Source organism: Aptenodytes forsteri, unplaced genomic scaffold, assembly GCF_000699145.1.
Source record: "Aptenodytes forsteri isolate BGI_AS27 unplaced genomic scaffold, ASM69914v1 Scaffold163, whole genome shotgun sequence".
Lineage (NCBI taxonomy): Eukaryota > Metazoa > Chordata > Aves > Sphenisciformes > Spheniscidae > Aptenodytes > Aptenodytes forsteri.
The window spans coordinates 54,058-79,015 of record NW_008795332.1 but is presented as its reverse complement, the minus strand read 5'-3'; the positions used below and the strand labels follow the sequence as shown (position 1 = coordinate 79,015).

General features: G+C 38.6%; 1 protein-coding gene across 3 annotated transcripts in view; it reads left to right on the top strand.

Moving 5' to 3' along the window:
* The window catches only part of MAPKAP1 (mitogen-activated protein kinase associated protein 1), a 99,110-nt gene that overhangs the window by 24,490 nt on the left and 49,662 nt on the right, over window positions 1-24,958 (top strand). For all 3 annotated transcript variants that reach the window (XM_009280090.1, XM_009280091.2, XM_009280092.2), the window contains exons 4-5: window positions 11,787-11,959; window positions 17,211-17,387. In XM_009280090.1, the coding sequence (XP_009278365.1) occupies window positions 11,787-11,959; window positions 17,211-17,387 (350 nt within the window). The remainder of the gene's footprint in view (window positions 1-11,786; window positions 11,960-17,210; window positions 17,388-24,958) is intronic.

The window sequence follows — 24,958 nt, the reverse complement described above, 5'->3', positions numbered from 1 at the left end:
GAGTGGTAATTGTTTTATTCTTGTTTCCATTATAAAGTTAGATTTTATTAAATTACTACTTTTTTATTTAAGATTTTATTAAATATTCCCCACTAAGAATTTATAAAGGCAATATAATGGTCTGGTTTTTTCCATGTAAGATTCCTTTATTTGCCTATCTGAAACAAATAGGAAAATAATTCTCATTACCTTCCTAACACTAGTAAAGCTTTCATTAAAGATGAGGAAAATCGATTCACTAACAAAAAATGTTTCTCAGCCTTCTATGGAGATTGAATTTATTATACCTTAGGCTGATACAGGCCTAAGTCCTGGGGAAAAAAATGTTGAAAACACTTTATGTCAGAAAGTGCTGTGAAGCCCTCTTACTGTATCTTGCATTTCAGAGTGGTGTGGGGTTCTGGGGGTTTTTTTTGGTAGTGTCATCTGCAGGAGAACAGGTTTTAATCCTGCGTCAATTAAACATGCTTGAACTAGCCCATCAGAGCATTTTCACGTGCAGTATTTTAAGGGCAAAAGCTTCCTAAGGTTAAATTTTTAATAATCTTTTTAAAGGTACCACTTAAATGACATGTGGCTATTGCAGCTGTGTGGGAGAGATCCTTTTGTTAAACTGGTACTTTGTGGTGGATGGAAAAGTAGCGTACCAGCACCTACTCAGTTTCTGGGATAGAGTTGTAATGTAACAGTTAAAAAGTCTTAATATTATTAGTCCTGGACTTCTTTCCCCAATACTGTGGTCATCTGGAATGCTGATACAGATTCCCTACCACGTGCAGAATGCATTTATTTCTTTTTTTTAAATAATTAGTTTAAACGGCTTCTGGCTCAAAATGACCTCAAGCAAGAACCCAGCCTTTCCATGATGTCAGCTGTGCTCACAGCTTGTCGTACACTACTGACTCTTTTTTAAAGGAGCACTTTCAAAGAGAAATGTAGCACTAGTGCTGAATGAGAATAGTTATGAGTAGGAAGTAAAGATCTCTTCTGTATCCAGATAAAAGTGTAAAGAAAATTTATGGAGATAGGGTATAATTATCAGAGAGATTTTAGCCATACTGGAATTACTAGGCCAGTCTTCTGAAAAGTATTATGAGAATATTAATTCTGCAGAAAGCTGGGAGTCCAGGTTTTTTCTCAACTCAAAGTCTAGGAGTCAGTTGTATTGTTTCAGAATGTATATTATATGCTGTGTAAAATATATTTATAAAAGTAATTTTGTGGGCACAATAATAGGGCAAACAGTACTTAATTAGAAAAATAACGTAGAATTTTGGTGCACATTTATATGTAATGTAAATATTATTTTCCAAAAGAAGCGGTATAAAATTTTCACAGCCAGTTAATTCTTTTTGCAGTCATACTGCTAGTAAAAACAAAGAGAGAAGTCAGCCACAGAAAATCTGTTAGGTTACTATCAATACAGTTAATTAGAACTTCAGATTTCTTGAAAGGATAAATCCAAGGTCTGAACTTGTGTTGCAGGTGTGAGGAATTTTTTTTTTTTTTTTTTTTAGTTGCTGGTAATGGGGTAGAATTAAGTCTCAGGTCTTGCGATTCTTTATTCTATATGCGAAGATCATTTTTCTCGGCTACCTTGCTCTTGGTTACCCTCTCGGTGCTGGGAAGGCAGCGCCTCCTCCGCCGTGCTCCCAGGAGCGGCTCGCCCTGTGCTGCTTGTAGCCCCTTCGCTGCGGGGCTCGGTGGACGTGCCAGACCCAAACTGCTGCTGCTGCTCCTCTGGCGAGGGGTGGCTGCGAGAGGAACTCGGGAGTGGCTCGGCAGCGTTAAATGCAATTTGGCAGTCGACCCCGGTATTGCAGGGTTGCCCTGTTTCTTGAGCTCTGAAGAGAAATCATCAAACTGAAGAGGCGGCTGAGACATCCCTCACTGAAGAGGCTTTAGGATTTTTCTTGGAATTGGATTCTGTTCTTTTTGCAAGAAGAGCAAATAGTTTTATTTAACAGAGCATGAAGGCATTTATTCTTTTGTTAATAATTTTTGCGGTACAAAACTTTGACCATATTGCTGGAAGCACAATTCTTTAAATTTAGTTTGATTAAATTGATACACCTCACTGACAACTGATATAACCAAGTCAAATTCTACATAATTTTTCTTGGTGTAATCCAGCCCTAGGATTATTTGTCATAGATCACTTTCTCAAGGCTGCGCTTTTTATCCCATGACTTTTTGCTCATAATAACAAAGTTGGAGGGAGTAACATGCAAGTCGGCATCGTGTGTCACGAGCAGCTCTGCAGTTCTTGCAGTGGTCCGCAGTTGGGGTGCTCCGGGCAGACCTGGGTGTCGCAGCCAGCGCCTGCCCCTCGCGGCGTGGGCACGGTGGACTGGACCGTGCCCTGGTGTCCTGGCAGCCCAAGTGACGTCCCTGTCCAAGCGGGGTGTTACTTGTTCTTTGAGCCTTGCCGAATAATGCAAATATCTTCCCGCGTATAAGGAAACTTTGGTTTAAGGGGCAAGTTTAGTGACCGATGCTGAGAAAGAGGTCACCTGGCAGAGGAAATAAAATCCCATCTTCATGAGCAGCCTGACTGCTACATCATTTTCCGTTTCTCTGATGGTTTTTAAATTGAGGGGGAAAAAGCTGTTGTGATAGTGTCACTAAACACTGCAGAACATATTTCCATATAAAAAACTTCCTAGATAGGAAATTCCAGTTGTTAATAATTTGGAGAAAATCCTGTAGTAAAACTTGAACATATTAACTATTAAGAGTTTAATTTGAGCTCTGGGCGAAATGATCTATCTAGGTAGGCACAGTAAAAATGATGAGATTTCAGGCAGGTTTTACAGATTATTTTCTCTTTCTTTTTAAGAATAATTGAGTCATTTTAATGATAAGCCTTACTTGGCTTCTTTGAATGGGCTGCATGTAATTAGTTGTAGCTTCAACTTTGAAATGTTTTGACAGAAAATGTATCATTTAGCTCATAAATTTTTTTTCTAGCATCTGCCTTTAATATTTGTTCATTTTCTGCAACATACAACTTCGCTACTTCAGGTCAAATTCCAGATACAGCTCTGTTTTCTTTGTTATCTCGATTGTTTCCTTCAGGATGAGGGAGAATAATTACACAGAACATCTTTTCCAAGCAGCTGGAGTCAAATTCCAGCTGACTGCAGCACCTGTGAAGACGGTACCTCCGCCTCGGGGCTGTGCGGTGCCGTGCCAGCCAGGGCTGCGTGGTGACGATGCGCTCCGGAGTGCACAGACTCGTCCTCGTAACGCTACTGCCCTTCTGTGAGCTTCAGATGGCAATAATGCCAGGGAATGCAAAGTGTCTGGTTTAGACTAATTAGAGGGATGATTTGTGAAACGCTGGCTATTTATTTAATTAATCACCAGCACAAAGCTATAAAACCCATATTTTAAAAATCCCTGTTAGTTTGCCATGTGGTTAATAGATTGTGGCACATTAAAAAGTGACATGGTGATGTATTAAAAATGTTCCACCTAAGGTTGGCTAATGTCCTCGAGGAACTTAAGCTGTCTGCTTTATGCAACAGAAGCATAGGATTAGAGGCTGATCTGTTTAAGGATTGAATATTTCTGAAAACATTTATCTTTTGTATAGCATCTGTTCATTAAAATATATCATGGCTTATTTCTTAATGTACAAATAATGTTTATGGTGTAGTTTTAATTATAAGTTTTCGTTGCATTTTGTTATTACAAAGAATAACTCTATTCCTCAGTATTAAATTGTAATGTTTATTACTAAGTAAAATATAAATAATTCTTCTAAAGTAGGCCATTCCTTCTCTTCACTACATGGAAACTAAGGATAGTTTCATGTAATGAATGCGTTTTTGTTGCAAATATAGCAATCGTATTTTGATAAATCTGAATACATGTTTTCATTCTTCAGCAGAACTGTTGGAACTGAATAGATAAGGGTTTAATATCCATGGTTAGCTCAGTGCCGTCGCAGTGGCTGTGAAATCCAGCCCTCTGGAGAAAGGCAGCTCCGGGTCCCGTGTTTGGCTTGGGCGGTGCCGCAGGGAGTGTGCTGACCTGCTGCACAGGAGGTGCTCTCGTTCCTGGCGAGGTGCCATCCGAGCGCGACAGGATTAAAGATGGACTGCGTCCGTCTGTCCTAAACCCGATACAGATATGAAAGTAAATGAGGCCTGGGCTGCAAAGGGGACGGACTCGGGGTTTCTCCCTCCGTTCCAAATAAAATTTGTCAGAAAAAAGTAATAACAAGAAATCATAATCATAGCACTTTTAAGTAAAACATTTTTTAATTTAAAGTGAGTTGTACAAATAAATGCATGTTAATATGATTGAAATATGCTGTTACAATAATTATATGTCTTATTCTTTGCTCAGGACTTACATGGTTTTATTAATTGTGGGAGTCAATGCCAAGAAGGAACAGGCAGTAATTTGGGATACTTGATTATGTGGTTATATATGTAAATCATAGTTTTGAGGTGCATATAAAAATTTGTTCAGGTGGAAGCGTGGAAGGAAACTGTCCAGCTCTGGAGGTTATGTTTCTCAGCTGTGTGTTGTATAATTAACTGGTACATTAGGAGGGGGGCTAGAATAAAACATGAGTATGTTAATGCAGCCTGGAGCTGATGTTGTAGTGATCATTGCAATGCAGATAACGCATTTCTCATAACTGCTGCTGCCTACTGGAGCCTTTGAAACATCTGGACCTTTAATTGAAAAATAGTGTGGTGCTATACAAAGCAGACATGCTAAGTGAAGTCAACAATTTAGAATAAAAAATAATAGCGTGTTATTTACCTTGTAGTTAAATATTCATACTTTGTTATGCTTTGCATAACAGGAAATTACTGGGTTAAATTTTTATGAATAGTGGCAGTGTGAATAAGATAAATTAAGTATTTAACAGTGTTAATGGAATTTTACATTGTGATCTGCTAACTCTGTAGCACAAGCTGGGATGGCGCAAAGGAGAATCCACTCCTCAGAAAGGAACAACTTTGAAGCGTCATTGAAAAACTGTGAGGACTGGCAGGTGTGTGAATGTAGCCTGGTCACCTGCTGCCGGTGTTGAGTCAGTTGTCCCAGTGGCCTCACTGGTGGTATTTTCCAAAAATGACTTAAGAATAACAACAGTAATCATATGGCTGTAGTAATGAAAAATACCAATACTGGCTTAACTGCCTGATGAAATAAATACTGTTCTTATTTCACCACAGTAGGGTGTGGTATGGTGCGTTGCAGAATAAAAGGGGTAGAACTACCCTGTACTTTCATACGAACACTAAGACTTAGCGTTATGCCTCTAAATATTAATATAATATGCAACTGAAAGGGCATTTTCTCTAGATCTGTTATAATACTGTGCAAATAAAATGAACAGACTATGTTATAAATATTTAGCCGTCATACTATGTTAGATGCCGTTCTACTCACCGCACCAAAATCTACTAGTTGCAGCTACATGTTTCACTGCTGGGTAGTGTGGTCTCGGATACTGAGGCTGATAAAGGTGTTCATCATCCTGTTCTGCTGCCAGTGTGCTCGCTCTGAACCATATGCCGGTAGTGTCATTATATTGCGCTACAGTATGAGGGTTTCTGCCACATGCTTATTGAAAGCTTTTAAGATATTTGATCATCTCAACTTAAAAAAAAAAAAAAAAATTATCCTTTTTTTTTTTTTTAAGACGACCCTTGTTTTTTTCTACTCAGCCCCTCAAAAGCTGTTTTCCTTATGAGTGAATATGACTGACTGTTTTATTCCCACTTATTTTGGACGAAGAAATAATTGCTCTAAATTTTTTTTTTTAAGTCAAGATCTTAGAAAACAATGCTTTTCAATGGTCATCTCAGAAAAATAGTCCTTCGTATCGCCATAAACATCTGTGCTCTAATCTGTTAGAACTTTTGTTTGTGTTGTAAATGCTGAGTTAATATATTTCAATTTTTTCCCCTTCATGTATTTCCTATACGTTGTTTAAATGCATGTGTGAGTAAGTTTAGGAGGTGATTGCTGGATCGTGTAGTATATTAAATACCCTGTCACCTAAAACAAAAAACATTTCACTGAGTTTAAAAGTGAGAAGAAATTTTACATTTGGAAAAGGATAAGCATTTATTTCCATTTTGTGTAGTGTTTAGCATTGTTTGCTGGGAGGTGAGTCAATGACTTGAATTAATTATAATTACTGAATAGACATATACTGATTGAGCAAATAAAGTAGTAAGCTCATTCGTGCCAAGGCCATCTAATTAAATGCTAACTTTGGATAAGCTAGATGTGCATGAAAGATTAATTTTAAGAGGTTTTTATGACTCCCACTAAATAATGATTCGGTAAAATCTTTGCATTATATCATTAGAACATCTAATCTTACAGCGATATAACATTTAGTCACAGAACTCTGTTGTACAGGAAGATGCCGTAAATTATTATTGTTGAAAATTAATCACTTTTCTCCAAGAAATGTTTATGGACTTTGTTTTAATTTTCTACTGTGGTGTGCAGCGAAGCAAATCAGAAGTGAGAAGGATACAGCGTAGACATTTTTCTCAATGACTGTTTCATTAGCTTTCCATTACGCAGGTACTTCAGAACTGTGTTTAGGAGTAAGTTGTCTTAGGGATGGGCAGAACTGTACCAAACTTCCTATATCATCTAGAAGAAGATTAATGGCCCTACAGTAATCAGTTCAAGATATACATCATCTGGTATTGGAGGGAGGTATATATTTTCTCATGGACTTTGGTTAAAAGTTGATTTTAAATCTTAGAAAGACTTCTTATTATTGATAGAGTTTAAATATGTATTTTTCTCTTTTTTAATTTAATTGACTGTGTTTATATTTAAAGCATATTAATTTTATTACAGAACATTAATGATACAGATATTTCTAAAATTACATGTAGCCAATGAAGATCATTCTATATGCAGTTTTCCTGTCATAATTGTAGTAACCAGTATTTATATAATTAAACACCACAATTTGCAAATACAATCCTAGAAAATCCATGAAAATTCATCATTTGAGTTGCCTGTTGTATCCTTCACTCATACTCTTGTCTAGAAGTACCAGCAACATATGTATGTGCTGTTGGTGCTATTTATGTTCTTGTAATTAGCCCGGCTGCTGCTATTATATATCCCCAAATATTACTGCACTGTTTTGTGGCTGTGTATATTTTAGACAACACGAGAAGCGTGGATTCACAGGAGCAGTAGTCTTAGATACCAAGTTGTTCTTTCAGAAGAAATTTGTTTATTAACGGGAATAACTTTCCTAAGTTTAGCCGCTGCTCATTATCAAAGTGCATAAATATACATTGATCTGCTTAACTTAAATTATAAAAAAATAGAAAGCAGAAAGTTTGTGAATTCAGCAGACTGTACTTTTCAGCAATGTCAAATAACGGACATAATTCTGTCAGCTCTTGAATAGCAACAGAAAAGAATAGCTGTAATGTGCCAAAGAACTACGATGTGCCAACCACCAAGAATTCTGATGACAGAGATAGAGAAAACAGAAATATAAAGAAATTAAATTTATTTGTTTATGTGCATAGCACATTAGCAATAATTTGGGAAATAGTATCCCTGGGTTTTTGCCTCTTTGAGCCTGTGTACGCCGCACAGCGCCATGTCTCCTCCAACGAATTGCAGATGATGAAACATCATCTTTGCTTTGAGTGAGATGAAAATGCTCTAGAAATAGCAAATGGAAATTTTCATAAGATCAGAGTGTAGGAAAGCACGAGGTAGCCCTAAGAGAATCCATTAATAAAAATACTAAGAAAATTTTCTGATTTATTGTATGTTTTCTGTGTATCCAGTTACTCCTCACTTCCTTAAAGGATTGGTGGAATATAACATTTCTAACAATAAAAGCTTAATGGAATCAGATTTGTGATTTCCTAGAAAATTAACGAGATCTTTTGTCAATTTTATTCCAGACTTCATTTGTCAGAATATACAGTGTCCAGTGACAAGCTAAAAGAATTTTTTGACAAATTAACTATGCCACAGGTGACAGATCAGGAAAATGTTAATTTAACAGCCCCTTTATGCTTCCCAGATTTATTGGAGGCTATTAAGGAAACTCCAAATGGTAGGGCCCCTGGCCCTGAATAGATTTTCCATTGAATTTTATACAGGATCTATTAATAAAGTTTGATGCTGCCTTTTTGAATATAGGTAATTGTACTTTATCTTCTGGGTCTCCTCAGCATTTACAGTTGGAATACAATTTTTAGTTGGGAGAAAAAAGTAATTATGCTTCCAGTAGTGTCTGTAATCTGGTTCTGAATGATTCCTCCTGAAGAAGAGACTACAAGCACCATATAAAACCCACAAGTTATTACTAGTTAAATCCAGCGTGGCTAGGTCTTTGACTCTTGGCCACTGAGACTAACAATTGGATCCCTTTTATTCAGTCCCACCACCTACAAATCCTTACCTAATAAGCTTTGCACAGGTAAGTAATTGAGCTCTGTGGGACTTCCCACACAATTAATATTTTGCAGGATCAGACTAAGAATATGGATTCATTCCGTCCTGTAGACAGGTACCTGGTGTTTTGGATTTCTAATGCTCGTTCAGAACAAATATCACCAGTTTGCGATAAACACAGTGGTGATTTCCTCCAGACCCCTTTGACTAGGTGATTGATCAGTCTAAGCCTTGACCCATGTGTTTATAGGCCATATTAATGTTTCCTACCTAACGTGACAACGAATGTTCTCGTTACTAACAGAAAGTCTAATCAGCTTCCAAATCTCAGGTTTCAGCCTCTCTAATATCTTATGGCAATCAGTTTTACAGCACTGTTAATCAGTAAAAATATTTCACTCACTTTTTTAAAGATCCCAAGTGTAATAGTGATGCTTTTGAGCCGTTTCCCAGTCCTGCTGCTGGTGGTATTGCTCCCCTTGCTCGAAGAGCAGTTGGAATCCTAATACATGTACGAATTACCCCTGGCTTAAGTCAGCTGTCATCTTGATGTTCATGCTGAGTGTCTGTGAGTAAGAGAACAAGGATATCGGTAATGGAGGGAGTTGGGACAAGCAAGACGGTAAAAATAGACCGGAGGAGGTAGAGGAGATTTAGAGATGGGGAAGAACAAAGAAAAGTTTATTTAAAAAACAACAAACACAAAGCAACGGCACAGCGTAGGGCAAAGAATGGAGAGAAGCGCTGTGAAAGGTAGACCAAGGAAAGTTACCGTCTTATTTGTGATAGCTGTAAGATCAGGGTCCCTAGGATGTGTTTATTTTATAAGTACATGTGTTTATTGGATTATGAGTTTATAAAACAGTCTGTACTTGTAGTAGTGGCTAATGGAATAATCTAGTCTTTTTGGTTATTAGTTACAGTTCTCGGCTCGTTTGTTCCTTCTCTGGTTTTATGTTGTGTACATCAGTTGTAACCTTGGCATCGACTCTTACATCTGGTTGTCAATTTTTCTTGGGTTTTCCATTATCAGGACTAAGCATTACTTATGATTCTGCCATCCTTGGATTTAAGTATGTAACTAACTTAGCATGCCAAGGAGTCACATTAATTTCCTTGATAACTGCTATTTACTCATTCAAATGTAAATGTAGTTGAAACAACAGGTCTCCCGTTCTGGCTGGTATCTCCAGTCATGACCATGATGTGAGCGATGCTCACAGCCTCGTGCGTGTTCGTACATTCCCCTGGTTAGTGTTTGCACCTGGGGAAAGACAGGGATAGACTTTGAGACCAGCGATTCATTACCTGATGCCAGCTTAATTCCCCTTAAAAATAAGTCCTGTAAGTAGGAAAGCAAGAGGAGAAAGAGAGAAAACAAAAAACCCTTATTTTTTTAGCAGTTGTAGTAATGTTGTGTTAATGATTTCCTCAGAGAGGTAAGGCCGTGGGTGTGGGTGGTATCTCAGAGCGTCTCAGGCACACCAGCTCGCTAGCTCATCCAAAGGCTTGTTAAGGCTTATCCAAACAAGGTGAAGGAATGTCCCATATTCTGTTACAAATCTATCGTTTCCTTTTAAATGAGTAAAAACAATTTCTTCTTACCTTAAAAACATGGGAAGAGGAGGCATCTGCACTATAAAAATGCTTTCTTAAAAAACAAATTCATTATATTTGGACAGATTTTAATAATACTTTTAGCTATGCTACTATGAATAACTTTAATCTTTAAATTTCTATTATTTCTCTAATTCATAATCACACTGAAGGATCAAATGGTTTTTAACAATATATTGAAATTAGCACATGGCATTTAACTCCCTGTTTTATACTCTCATCATAGATTTATAGTGTTGAATCCTTTTATTCTGTTACTTAGAATTCCGAGTGATTAATTCAAATAATACTTTCTTCTCTCAAGGCCCGTATATGTATATAGAGAGATAGAGATACGTAGTTACATCAGGGCTGCTTTTGAAGAGGGGATCAGGATGTACAATCTTTTGTCTGTTTAAAAGATTACCGATTTAAAAGTGCAGTCCTATCCGCAGTAGATTAAACATTTTTTTTCTTGTAACGCAAACTTTACAGATCTTTATGTTGCGGGGTATTTTATGTTTTATTTAATTGTTAATCTTCACAGTGCCAAATAGTTTTTTTTTTTTTTTTTTTAAATACAGTAAGTTCTAAAAAAAGCCAATATTAGTTAATCCTTCTTCGTTGTCTTCAAATAGTTCAAAATAGTTTAATGGCTCAGTTGTATGCGTGATTTTGTTCTTCTCTTGGCAAACCAAGGTCAAGCCTAAGGTTTATTTTTAAACGTCATCTTAACCTCCACGCATGATCGACATTCATTTTTGCCACGGTTCTCTGCTTAGGTTGCGTTACCTGTTTGATTTCCCTTGGATGAGCAGTCTGTGGTGTCTGGCTGGCTGCGACCTAAGCTCTGAGCTTAGTAACTGTTTCTGAATTGTTGGCGTCTGTAAGATTCAAGTTTAGGTCTCGCTGATTTGTGTGTGCAGACCACTGCCAGCTTTTCCTCCTTTCTGTGGGAATGTGCTGGCCAGGCTCCAGCCTCCCCTTTTATGTATGCCGAGAGTTTCCCTGCGTTTTATCCCACTGTGCATCCAGGTGCAAGCGCCTTTGACTCCTTTTGGTATAGCAGCAGGGGAAGGAAGGCAAAGGGGAAAGGAGGAGGATGAGAGGAGTCCCAAACTAAAGCTGGAGGGGAACTAGAACATTGAAAAGCAAGTAGCATTGGCAATCCTGGCATGTTCCAGAACTAGAGTAACGTGATGAGACAGGCTGCTTTGGTACTGCCATGGAAGATGCCTCACCTGTGCCCAGGCACCAGAGAGGGGGTGCTAGCTGTAGGAATAAGGCACAGTAAGTTGGTAGTTCTGCACGCGAGGGAGGTGAGCTTTTCAAGTAGTGGGAAAGAAATACAGAAGAAGGCAGAAATGTAGAAACAAGGGTAATGCTAGTATTAAATGCTGATGGAATAATGGGTTTGAAGTTTTGGGTAGGCTTGTCAGTTCTCTCTTCCCCCCCATCCCCCCCTTTTTATTCCCTTTTTTTTTTTTTTTTTTTTTGTGGATCCTGCAGGAACACGGGATCTTGCAGACTTTTTATGGAAATCTGTGAAATCGTTGCCAAATATTTCATATCATTTTTACAGATACATTAAACAGCAGTAAAAGAATTGGAATTTAGACGTTCAAACTTCTTCCAATTTTAAGTTGTAGCAGTGTATTTTAATCTTCCTACTGAAAAGAATTCCATCCGTACCAGGTTTTGTATTAGCTCTGTCATACTTTTTCTTTTATACATTCTAATGAAATATATTTTCTCGACAGGGTCATGTTGGTACAACGGCAACCAAAAAAATTGATGTCTACCTCCCCCTGCACACAAGCCAAGACAAACTACAGCCCATGACAGTTGTGACGATAGCGAATGCCAAGGTGCATGACCTGATTGGACTAATATGCTGGCAATATACAAGTGAGGGACGGGAACCAAAACTGAAGTAATGTTCTTTCTTTACTACCTCTTGATCTCTAATTTTCTCCTCTGCAGCCTTTTTGCATAATGAAATGGATTTCCATGTCGATGTTTTTATAGATAAATCTTAGAGAAACCACCTACACATTTATCAGTATTTCCTTTTGAGCAGTACACATGCATCTGTATCCATTTCTCTTTCAATTAAACTACCGGGTACTGTATAATGATAAGCATATGAAACCATAGATCTGTAAATGAATCATAATTTCAAAACACTCTATGTAAAAATAATATAAATCTTATCTCTTTTGGTGTCACAGAGACATTTTTTATTTTATGTCCCATCTATTTTTTGGTAGTGTTCTTAATGGCTAAGATCACAAGGATGTCAAATAAAATCCAGAACTCATCTGTAACTCCCTCTCTTCTTTGTTCCGAGAGAAAGTACCCAGACTCTGACTGTTTTGCCTGCACGGTGCCGGTTCCTCCTACAGATTCATAGAGAGAGGAATCGCTCTACTGGGTGACAGCGTGTCTTGGAAGTACTGTTAGTGTTCTGCTGAAACCATAGAACAGATTTTAGCCATAGTGAGTGTACCTGAAAACAAGTCAGAATTCTGTCATAGAACTTCAGCATTATCACTTACTTGCTTTCTGCTGTCATTTTGCTGACATAATGACTTTAATTCATTATACACGTGTTAAAATATTTCTGTTTTTCTAAGAATTGACAGGAATAGGGCTAAAGGTGCTTTTCTTTCCAGGTTATCATCCTGGAGATAGCGCTAAAATAAAGATACACGAATAAGGATCCTGAAAACAAAATAAATACCAATTTTCTTTGAAATTGTGGATAAAATTGCATTCTTTAATTCAAAAACCTCTGTCATGCAGTATTTTATAATTTCTGCAAGACTTTGACCTCAGTCACATTGGCTCTTTGCTATAAAGAGCAGCATCTGTGTTGTCCTCAGAAATTTTAGCTTCAGTTAATCAATGGATTTTTCAGTATCTTTGGTAATCGTTGCTTATCTGCCCCTAAGATTTCAGTGACTAAATAATGGATTGGATTTGCTGTGCTGGTTAGCTAGTGTTGTTTAGTAAGAGCCGTTACTTTATCGTGGTAGGTGACATAAGGTATATAAAACAGGTACTTCAGAGCCACTCATCTGAGCAACTTTGGTTTTAAAACAGTTCTGTGAAATACTTCAGTTTTTTCTGGATCATAGAACATAAAATAAGAACTTTAAAATAGTTTATTATGGATTTTTTAGTAACAGATAATAGCGTGTGACTTTTGTGGTGCAAAGAAGGTTAACAGTTTTGTTTGGTTTTTTTCTATAGGAGCCAATTTTCACTTTGTTGTTCCTGGAATATCTATAGGAGCCAATTTTCACTTTGTTGTTGTTCCTGGAATGTTTGATGAATGGGTTTTTTTGGTACTGAATTTTACAGTTTGCTCTTTCAGCATTTTTCAGAAGTGTTTGAGGACTCAGTAGTCTTCTCTCCTGTTGTAGCACAATTGTGAGGGGGAAAGGGAGGTGAGAGGTCGCTTGAACTGCCCTTCTTTAGGATTAGTTGATTTCTGTTTAGTAGATATAGGGCAACACGGAAAAGCAGCCCCTCTTGAAAACAGTTTCATGGATATTGTTGCCTTGGATATAGGATTTCCCTTAGCTCTTCTCAACAAACATGAGGTGTTTCAGAGGTTAAACACTTTGGTTTGATTTGTCATTTTTTTTTTTACACTGGAGAAGAAATATAAAATTATTTGCAGATGGTGCCATTTCATTTGCTGTTATTAATTTCTGTTTGTTATATCATAAGTTCAAAAAAGTGTCCTTTTGTATGATTAGCTTATTTTTTAACAAGTAAGACACCACTAATGTCAACCTTTGGACACATGTATATTTTTCAGGAGCACAGCACACCTCGAATGGAACAATGCCCGTGAGTAGAGGTATTCCATGAAACATCATTGCCCACGGCAAAAGTCAGCAGTGGGAGGAAATGAATGTCACTGTCTGCCTTGAAGGACAAGATGTTATGATGTGTCAAAGAGTGATCATGACCAAGGAGGCTGTCTAGTGTAATCAAATCTCAGGACAGAAATAATAAAATAAATAATGGAGGCATGAGTTCCCAAGAACAGTCTAGCAGCAGCAATTGAGAATCTGGGTACAGATGCTCAGAGGAAGGGGCAGAGCCTCAAGATTACAAGAAGTTTGTTTTCTTGTGTAGTTCTTAATTATTTCTCATGTCTCCATCATCTTTTTTTAGCATTGCTGACTGCCTGTCCTGTAGCAAGGATTGATTTAACTGTAGGCTAATGCTCATCATTTCCAAATAAGGAAAGAGCTTGTGTAGGTTGCACATTCTGCATTTGCCATTTGTTCCTGATTTAGTCAGTTTAGAGCATAAAAAGAAAAAATCAGGATCATTGTGACACTGTGCTAAAATACATATAGAGAATGCTTCAGATCTGATATACAATGCACGCAGAATGACAAATACACCTACTAGTAAGACAATTTGAGAATAATGAGGAGGTTGTAGACTTTGTAATTAAGAGAAACAACCCCTCCGTCTTTAGGAAAAGAATATATTACTGCCTAATTCTTTTTCCTAAAAGGTAGATGTAAGAGTCTGAAATGAGTGAGTACTAGCTGACAGCTTTGAGAATGTTTTGTATTCAGTCAGGCTGCCTTTTTTTGTTATAATTGTATTCTGTGTGTCTCTATGCAGTGTCTCGGTATGAGGAACCACTGACAGCGTTAGCAACCCTCTTCCTGGCCTCTTACATATGAACTTTGGTCATAACTCACTGGACCATTCTCTTGCCAACCCCTGACAGATGTGCTGTAATGATTCTGCCTGCAAAAAATAAACAAAATCCCTTTCTAGGAATAAAGTAATAGTGAGATGCAAAATTCAAATAAACTTCCTATTTTTAGAAGTTAAGAATGCTATTACATCTGTCAGTTGTTGTACTTAACTTTTACATTCTGTCCATAGCAAACTCGGATTCTCAAGACTTTGCACCTTGTAATTTGAAGCCTAAAGTTTGGGACTTTGATCTCATCCTGGTGGAGGTTCAAAATGCAGAACAGTTTTACCCATTGGACTTGTTTTTTCAGCAGATTGTGACAATCTGTGTTAATGTTCAGGAGCCCACTCCATGTTTGAAAACATTTGTAACCCCTTTAATCTATGGAATTTAACCAACATTGTGTATTTTCAGTATAATTGGTGGAAGATAAGTTGTTGTCACCACCACCTTTTTTTGGCACTTGGATTGCTTTGAGACCGCACTGAATGTGTTCTGTTGCCTGCATGTCTGTATGTTCCTCTGGCTTTAATGAGAATTACGCAAGTGCGTCAAGTACCAAATGAAAATGTTAACTTTATTTATACAGATCTTTAAGTGCGCACCAGGCTGCACATAGAAGAATTCTGTCAAACGAATAGGTTAGGAAATCAGCAGTGTGAGGCACGGACCACAGCTGTGGGAAGATGGGAATCGGGTGACTGGGGGGTGACTTTTGAGTTACGTTGAACTGGACAGAATGAGCATGCAGAGCTTGGTGTCTATATTCATAGAAATCTGAATAGAATAAGAGAAGGACCCGAAAATCATGCCAGGCATTTCTCATTACGCAAGCAGGATCAGCTGTATCTATATTATTCACAGCATTTTTGTTTAGCTTGTTCCTGAAGAGACTGGCACCAACACAAACCACACAACCTCCCGGCTGAGTAGGCTTTCTCTGGTTGTCAGAGCCCTGGTGCTGTATGAATTCTCTTCCTAGCGCTACCTTTCACCGGTTTCCCTAAAAGTTACTTAAGCACTCCTGAAGAAGTTGAAAATCAATTCTACAGCAATGTTCCAGTTCTTCATAACAGTCCAGAGACTCATGAAAGTTTCTTTAATAGTATTGCAGAATTTTCAAAACTCATAGTGACAAACATTGCTGGATTACCTTTTTGTTAGCAAATTTACAGCTTACATTAATAGTAATGCATCATTATTCCCTGTTTTATATAATAAATGTCTTAGTTGTGACAAGGTGCATATAGATCACCTGGACTAAGCACTCTGAATAAAGCACAGTTGCAACGAAAGGTTTGTGAATTAATTGAGAAAATTGCAAATCAGGTAGTCAGCGAAATAATTCATTGTCACATCCAATCAATAAACTTTGTAAATCAACTCATTTAATTCAAAAAATGATCTATATAGATCAAGCGACCAATTAAACAATTAGCATACACTTTGCAATTAATTAATTTAAGCATCAATCATGCAATTAAAACTCCAAATTTAAACTGCAGAGTTTAGAAACACACTGCCACGTGAACATTCAAGCTATACGTCATGGCTGTGGAAAATGCCTGAATGCTGGCACATTTAGAATAAGAAGAATACTTATTTTCAGCTCAATAATTTAAATATTAGCATTTTAAATAGATTTTAATATTAGGAAAATGTGATTAATACTCTGTTTGTTTTATATAGATAGTTATTTCCCTATGGGCTTTTGTTTGTGGAAAGAAAGAGGCTTCGATTTTTCTTTCGTATTTTCTTCACACTGTATCTGTTTAAAACGTTCTGTGTTACTTAGTTCTGCTTGTTAGTCTGTACTAATTTTTAACTGTTTTTAGTGATTTGGCTTCTTAGGTATTTAGAAAAGGTAGCTTTTCTACTAGTCGTTGCTACTACATTGAACAGATTTTTTTACTTTTCCTGTAGTTTATTACACTGTTTACCTGCCAGAGAGCCTTCTCAGCTTTTCAAGCGTACGTTCAGTAAACTTTTCCACAGTTGCTTGATCTGTGAAAAAATAGATAGACACTGCTTGTTTGTCTTTAATTCTAAAATGTAATGGTCATATAAATAAATAAGTGGAGAACACAAATGGAGAAGTATTGCTTCCAGCTTTATGAAGTCATGAAACTTTTATAGACTTCGGTGTATTTTAATCACTGCCAGTCTTTTGCCTGCAGTTCAGTTAACGATGAAGTAAGACTCACTGCTTTACTCTGAGGTTTTGGGGTTTTTTCTATTACCACACGGTTATGGTAGCAAGATATGTTGGGACTTTGTTGGGACATATTTATATACATGCCATCAGTGGCTTTTAAGTATATTACTCCTGTAATAGGCGTGTCTGCTGATTTGTTTTCTACAGCATTTAGCAACTGGTATTGATCGGCTGAACTGAATCGGTTGTCTAGCTTCCCTCCTGAATGAACTTGTTTTGTCTTTGTTTCAGTGACAACGTCAATGCCTACTGTCTCCATATTGCTGAGGATGACGGTGAGGTTGACACAGATTTTCCACCCCTGGATTCCAATGAGCCCATTCACAAGTTTGGCTTCAGCACCCTGGCGCTGGTTGAAAAGTACTCTTCTCCCGGCCTGGCAGCCAAACAGTCGCTCTTTGTTCGCATGTGAGTATGGATGCTAACTTTCTCAATCACTGGGAAGTACCTGTGTGTCCGTGCCACCTCCGCGTCTTTTTTTCTTTACTTTTCTTCATCTGAATGTAGCGAAATTCAGGGGGCGCACGTGTTCACGGTTCTCTGCAGACGATGCCCTGGGGCATCGTCTCTGCAGACGATCCTGGTCTGGGATCTGTCACGGGGCAGGTAGAAAAGTAAATGCTGCTGGCAGCAACTTGTGTGAGCCCGTCATTGTGAGTCTAAAACTACAGAGAAGAAAATAAGCCCTTCTGCATGTGATTAGTGTGGAGAACGTTGAATTGTTGCACTGCTGCTAGTAAATATTTGGAATTTACACAAAGTCTGAGATCATAATCTTCATTTTGCTCCAGCCATGCTGCTTATTTATAAAAAATATGTTCTGAATAATAAATGAAATAATGTATATAATAGCTTCAGGCAGTTAAAATGATAAAGTCATGCATGTTGGATATCCAGAGCCCTTTTCAACAGGTATTGAGAACTGATCTTGCTAGTGACTTTTTAATTATTTTGGGAAAATGTATTGAATTTTAGCAGGGGAAAAAAAGTGTACTCATGGCGTTTGGGTATTCCACGTATGAGAGACTTCAAAATCTTCTTTCAAAGACTCATAGACAAAGTAGTAAATCTGCATTTTAAGACTTAGTGGACTGAAAAGCAAGTAATTTTAAATACAAATAGTTGCAGAGTGCATTAATAACAATGCAGTGATTGAGGAGAGAAATGAGCAGTAAATGAGCACGCCAGTTAGAATAGGACTGGATATACCACTCTAAAGTCCAGAAGATCAAAGACTCATAGAAAATGTAGTAAATCTGCATTTTAAGACTTAGTGGACTGAAAAGCAAGTAATTTTAAATACAAATAGTTGCAGAGTGCATTAATAACAATGCAGTGATTGAGGAGAGAAATGAGCAGTAAATGAGCACGCCAGTTAGAATAGGACTGGATATACCACTCTAAAGTCCAGAAGAATTTTGAAGAGGAAGACCCCATCTGCTTCTGAAACTTGAAGCTGTCTGGTTTGTAGCTCAAGAAGAATTTGCTATATCATTATCAGTGAATTAGGGTTTGAGTGATATGTACTGTGCTTGATCACTTGTTTTTCTTTATTTGTGAGTGAAAAATCTTTTAAACCATCAGAAGGCCTTAATTACTATAACAAATTACCAGTAGCATAAGCCACTTCTTACTTGGGAAAAATATTGAGTATTTGGATCTCTTGAAATGAAAACGCTAATAGGGTTTTCCTGGCTGTTGGACATTTTTTTAATTTCTAAAGGATTACTTACATTTCATAACCATACAGCTGCTTCTGGTTTTGAGTAACCAGACGTTTAAAAAAATCTCTGAGCTATTTAGTTACATTTCTATATTCTTTATTGTGGACTGTGTTTCTTACAGATGTTCTAAAGTGTCCTACTGAAAGAAATTTTCAGAAATCCCACGTGTATTTCTCAAAGGCCCATTCACTTCATTCCACTGTATTAGGTCATTGGAAAATAAAATATTCTGTCAACAGTATTTACAAATAAGTTATTCAAGGTAAACATATTCAGCTGTGCTGAACTGGATGCAGTCATGTGGAAGCTGATACAAGGAGGAAATGAAGCAGTCTTGCCAGTCATATTACAAGGTCCATTTTTGGTTTGTGCAGGTTACAGTCACACAGTTGAGCCAGGCAACTGCCTTTTCCATCTGTGGAGTTGCAGAATATTTAGTTCTTTCCGCCTGACTGAAGAATGCTGCATGTTTTATCTGAAAGAGGGAATATCTCTCACCTGCATGCATTTCTCTAGAGTCAATGCTATTGCCATGAATTTGATTTTTTTAAAATTTTATGATTCTATGATTGTTTTATCTTCAAGATAATCCTGCATTATCAGTATCCCCAGAAAAACTCCAGCAGGTATATAGAAAATTCTATTTTAATTCCATGCAATCAAAAAGGATCACGAGTGTTTATTGCAGGTAGACCAGTTAAGAAGCCTGTATCATTAGAAGATTCTAAATCGTTGATGATTTCTCCTCTAGAAAAAGTCCCCTTTCTTTGTCAACTGCCTCCTAAATCCCTGTTGCCTGTACTCAGTACATAAATAGAGATTAGTATTTAAATGCAATGAACGCATGAGGTCTCAGATTTTGGACATTAGCTCGGAGGAGGTGGAACTGGTGTTCCTGTGTGGAGCCCAGAGACCTCAGCAGGATCCTGGCCTGGCCAGCAGTTCTCTGACTGGTGCTTGTAGCCAGATTAAGGTCCAGCTGCAAAACCTGCAAAAGAAATGTGAAATCTTTTGCTTTAACATAATTTGTGCTCGTGTGAGGACCTTCCTCTAACTTGGGAGGTCCTGCTGATTAGAAGTAGGACAACTGCATCATAAGTAGTAGTGCTTTTCTGAGAGGGTTTTTTTTTCCGTGTCCACATGTTAATTTGAAATTGCTTGTACTTCCTGTGTAAATACTTACTTGTAAATAGTTAATTTAAATTAGAATTTTTAATGTGTCTCCTAGAATAGAGACTGACTTGATCATCACTTGATCAAAAGATTGTTACTACTGTGTGTTTAAATGTGCGTGCTGTCTTATTTTTGTAGGGATTTGTTGTAAATTCTACATCTTCCTCCTTCCCTGTCATCCTACTAGTGCATGTAATTGTGTTTTTATATTTTGCATCTCTTTTTTTTCCTCCTCATGCTGAAGTATTTCAGCCGCTGCTGTGTCAGGCTTGTGACTTGTAATGTTTATTAATATTGGATCACTGTTGAAAAAAGTTGATGCTTCCGAGAAGCTTCATGATGAAGCATGGTGTTTTATTTCAGATCTCACCCATCCTGCATATTGGATATATTTTCAGATGTTGTGCAGTTATCGAGCTGACAGTTATGGAACCTCGCCGGGGACCCTGTTTCAGCAGGACATGTTTGAGCAGAAACAGTTTGCAGAACTTCACACACTTAAACTCCTGCCAAGGCAAACTCTTAGCCACTTGAGTTAGTTATAAATACCCAGTGGCAGCGGTTGGAAGTAGCCCACAGTGCATTTTATATTCTGAGCTGAATGCGAATGTCTTTGTGGCTATATAGAGTAGTAAATAATTGAGTTTGATTAGGGAGAGGGACCTCATTATCCCCCCACCTGTGCCCAGCTGGTAGGGGAGGGTCGAAATGAAGCCATTAGCTGTCTCTCTTACTGGCATCTCAAAGAGCTCAAATACATCTGTGTCTTATTTTCTTTTCTGGCACAATCAGTCGAGCAAGCTAAGCAGGCATGACCGAATTTGGCAAGTTCCAAGGACTCTGGCAAAGTTACACAAGGAGAAGACGGAGGGCAGTCATTCTGGCTTCTAACTGCCCATTAGTCTAGCGAGTTATGTTTTTGGAAAATGTCTGTTGTGGAAAGGAGTACTTTGTCCAATGTCAAACACGGCATTCGCAAACAGCCCTCTTTGATGTCGAGTATGATTTGTCAGGAGGAGTCAAACAAAGCACTGCATTCATGTAAATGCAGACTTCTTGAGATGATGAAGTAATACCTGAAAGACTCTGAACGAAGGTAGCTTAAAATAAATCTGTACTATCATTAGGGTTTTTTCCCTTGGAAATTTTATCACAACTTGACATACTCGATCTAATGGTGTTTCTAGGAGTTGTAGCTCAGCTGCCAGTTGGCACATAGATGAAATTTGGCATACAGTTCCTCTGCTCTGTAGCACTTTTTTCTGTTTTGATATGATGATTAAATTGCTTTGACTATTATATATGTATTTTTCAAAGCAGCACCTCTGCAATACCTGATAGATTAAGGTTTAAAACACTTTTAAAATATCAGGCTTTCATGGTACATTTACAAATTCAATTCAAAGCTTTGAAATGTGTTTTTTACTTAGACTAAAGAAGCACTCCCCAAAAGGCCTGCTATCAGTTTTTGCATGGGTGCAGGTAACCTACAAAGTATATTTTAGAATATTCATAAAATGCAAATTTAAGGAAGTAATGTAGGTGCTGAAGTTAAGAAGGTAGGCTCCCAGGATAGTGAATAGGGAGGGGTAGGACCCCAAGAAAGGAGTCAGAGCAGGAAGCTGACTTGTTAGATGTCTAATGATTGCTTATAGTAGTGTCAAAATACAGCAAATTAAACCCAAGAGTGCATAGAGTTACCCAAGGCTAACCTGAGATGCATGAAAGCAAGATCATTTGGGCTCAAAATAAAAATTGTGGCTGGCATAGTTATTCTGGTTCATATCACTATGCACTTTATCTTAAAAATTACCCAGCTTAAGTTAAGTACATTGCATCAACTGGGATTTTTAGTCTTAACTTTGACTTTGTGCTGATCAAGTGGAAATCGTTGTTAGTCATTCACAGACACTTTCAACCATGCCAACCATTTTTTGCATCAAGCTCTAAGTGCTATAAATTCCAATTCAGTATGAAAATTTAAAAAAAAATGGACCAGATTGGAAAGGCAGCTTTTGGAAAAGTTTGTTTCTCGTTCAGAGAAGAAGCCTTTTGTCCTTAAGTGTTGGGTTTTTGTTTTGTTACACAATCAGAGCCCATGGAGAGGACACTGCTTGTTTCCATGCTGCCTCTGAGCACCTTCCCCCCCCAGGCAACACCCTGGCGTCAGCCCGCCGAAGCTCTTGCCTCTTCTGTTGTTTTCTTTTTCCTCTTCTGAACCTTGCCACCCTGGCTCCAGCGCCGAGGCTGTAAAAGAAGATGGAAAGCCAAGTTACCGCAGAATGATCACTATCATTAACATTCACGGGTGGTTCACTTATCATTCCTGACTGCACAGACATGGCAGCCGTTATGAAACGTCCACAGGTGTAGCACGATGATACATATTACATTGTGCCACAATGGATTTATGTATTCTGTAACAAAAGAAAAGTGTAATGAAAAAATACAGAAGGTAATCCTTTATTCCTCCACTGCACAATTTATCAGTAATGCCTGTGGATGATAAGTGCCAGGGATTTCCTTTGCTTGATTTAACCTTGTCACCCAGGTATGTTTTTGCAAAATGACAGAAAATACAAGCTAAGGAATTTCTTTGGCTTCCAATTTGTAAGCAGCAGTTTTAATTGATTGAATAGCATCTGCTCGTCTGTCCCGTTTTCTAGTGTGTTGACTTAAAATAAAGGTATCACACGTTAGCAGAGTAAGCTAAAACATGTAATTTATAATCGTAATTAAGGATATGCTGGAATTAGGTTGAGCGAGGACAGTTCATGCACATTATCAATGCGGAGCATAACTGGGAAGCTGGCAAGGTAAGGTCGGGTGTGTGTTTCTTCCAGAAGAGCCTCACTGTGCTATTTTCACATAAAGGCGGGTTGCGGTAGATTGATGATGTTTTAGGCGATCCAGTGCGGAGGGTGGCTCCAAGACTCCCTGCCTGTTTGATAGCGCTCCAGCGCGCCGGGGACGGCGCGGGGCTTCTCCCTGCCTGTTTGATAGCGCTCCAGCGTGCCGGGGACGGCGCGGGGCTTCTCCTCCTCTGCGGCGCAGGAAATGTGCTCTGACACGCTGGCCTGACCCTAGGATGACGGCAGAATCTCTTTGGTCTGGGCTTAAATCCACTCTCGGCTCAGTTTTGTGAGTTTACTGAGGGCTAAAATGTTGTTATTGAGGTTCTGTGGTGTATTGTTAGAGAAAAACAGCGCTGCACGCTTAGTGAGCCAGAGCAAAGGAAGGGGAGAATCGTGCATCTGTACTGGGACGGGCGTTTCAGACCCTCTGGCGCTGTTCCAGAGCAAATATCCAAAAGTTTACAAATGTGGGGTGCGCTTTACATTTCACTGCTCTTGCCAAAGTCTCGCTTACTGGATAGCACACTAAATATAGTAAAACACAGAGGGTTTTCTTATTTTGCTTTGATCAGTAAAATAAACTTTTAAAGATTGTTCTGGGATGAGATCCAGCTTCTGAGGCAAAGAATGGCCGTGGCTCAGGCATGAGTTAGTAATAGAGTGTCAGGAAAATTAGTCTGACAGTTCTCAGGCCAGCTGCTCAATAGAAAGAATCAACCAAGTCGGGATGGCCTGAGACACGAGCGGGATCAACAGCAGCATGTGCTCTTTAGCAGCTGAAGTGTCAGGAATCGAAAGACAATCTTCCATTTTCGGGATGTTCCAGATACGTGTTGGTGTGAGCAGCCCCGAGCTGGGTCAGACGTGGTCGGTTGCCGTCGGTTGCTTCGTGCCCAGCGGGAAGCGGGGCTGATCTGTCGTGTAGGCTGCAGGCCCTGCTTTGTTTGTGGGAAAACACGTTTGAAAAACATTCTGTACTAAAGGAAAAAAAATAAAATTGTGACTCCAGTTGTTTTGACCATAGAAGGTTTTGGAAGACTTTCTTCACCTTTGCTGTTTTTTTTTTTTTCTGCAGTATTTTAATTTATTTTACTGTATTTTGGTTGCAGTTCTCTGGAAACCTTCTTTCTGTGTTGCAGAGAATTATATGAATTACCTGAAGGTGCCAGATGTCTTTTGAATCGGTGTTCTGATGGTTGGGTCCAGTGTGCAAGGCTTTTCTTGTAGCGCTTCATTGACAAACATCGTGTCATTTAAATAAAAGCACAAAGGTAGTTTCCTTTTTGTAATTATAGTATAATTGTATAAGAGGTTTTTCACTTTAAAAAATCCACTAAATTTAGCTCAGCAGATCAGTTCAGACTGGAGCTGTAATGACTTTGGGAAGCGAGGTGAACGACCAGGAAGCTGCTGGGCAAAGGCAAGATGTTGTGCAGTGCTCGTGCACGTTGCAGGGCTCCGTAGCAGCTTAAGGGAAGATCTGCTCATCATTAGAGAGTTTAGGAGGGTCTCTGCTCGCTGTATGGCATTAGTCAAAACCTCTGAATCCTTGGGCTCTACCGAGGATGGCAATCTCCCCACTGCAGACATGGATGGTACTCCCTCATGTGGAGCAGTGGGCTCAGTTCTGCTCGTTCTGTATGAAACACGCAGCAGAAATAGAGAGGGGGAAAAGTAGATGCATGAAAAGGTTGGGAATATTTGGTTTGAAGACAAGTAAGATAGAGTTATAAATAATAAATGGTCTAGAGAACATAAATTTGGGGCTTTTAGGCAGTTTCATTTTGCCAGGAACAAAGGGAATTGAGAATGAAATTCAGATGAGACTAACTCACAACTGATGAGAAGGAAACACCGTTTTATACCAGTGACTTGTGGGACTGTCTGCCGTGGGGTGAGGAGCTGGGGGATGCTCTGAAAACAGACCCATCGGATACATTACTTACAGCGCGGCAGGCATTTTCATTTTTTGTAATGCATAAGTGACCACCCGTTGTGGATTTCTTGACCGTCTCTTCGGCCTGTTCCAGCCACTCTTGGCAGATGATGTTGAGTTGAAAAGTTTAACTGGGGTAAATAAGGTAGCTCTGTGCTGTGAGCAGGATAAAAGGGGACAGTGTGTGCTTGCTGTTCTGATAGCTGCAAGAAGAGCGCGAGTGAGCTGCAGGACAGAAAGCTGGTGGCCAGCATGTGCCCAGGCAGGGACTTCGCTGGCCGCCGTGTCTGC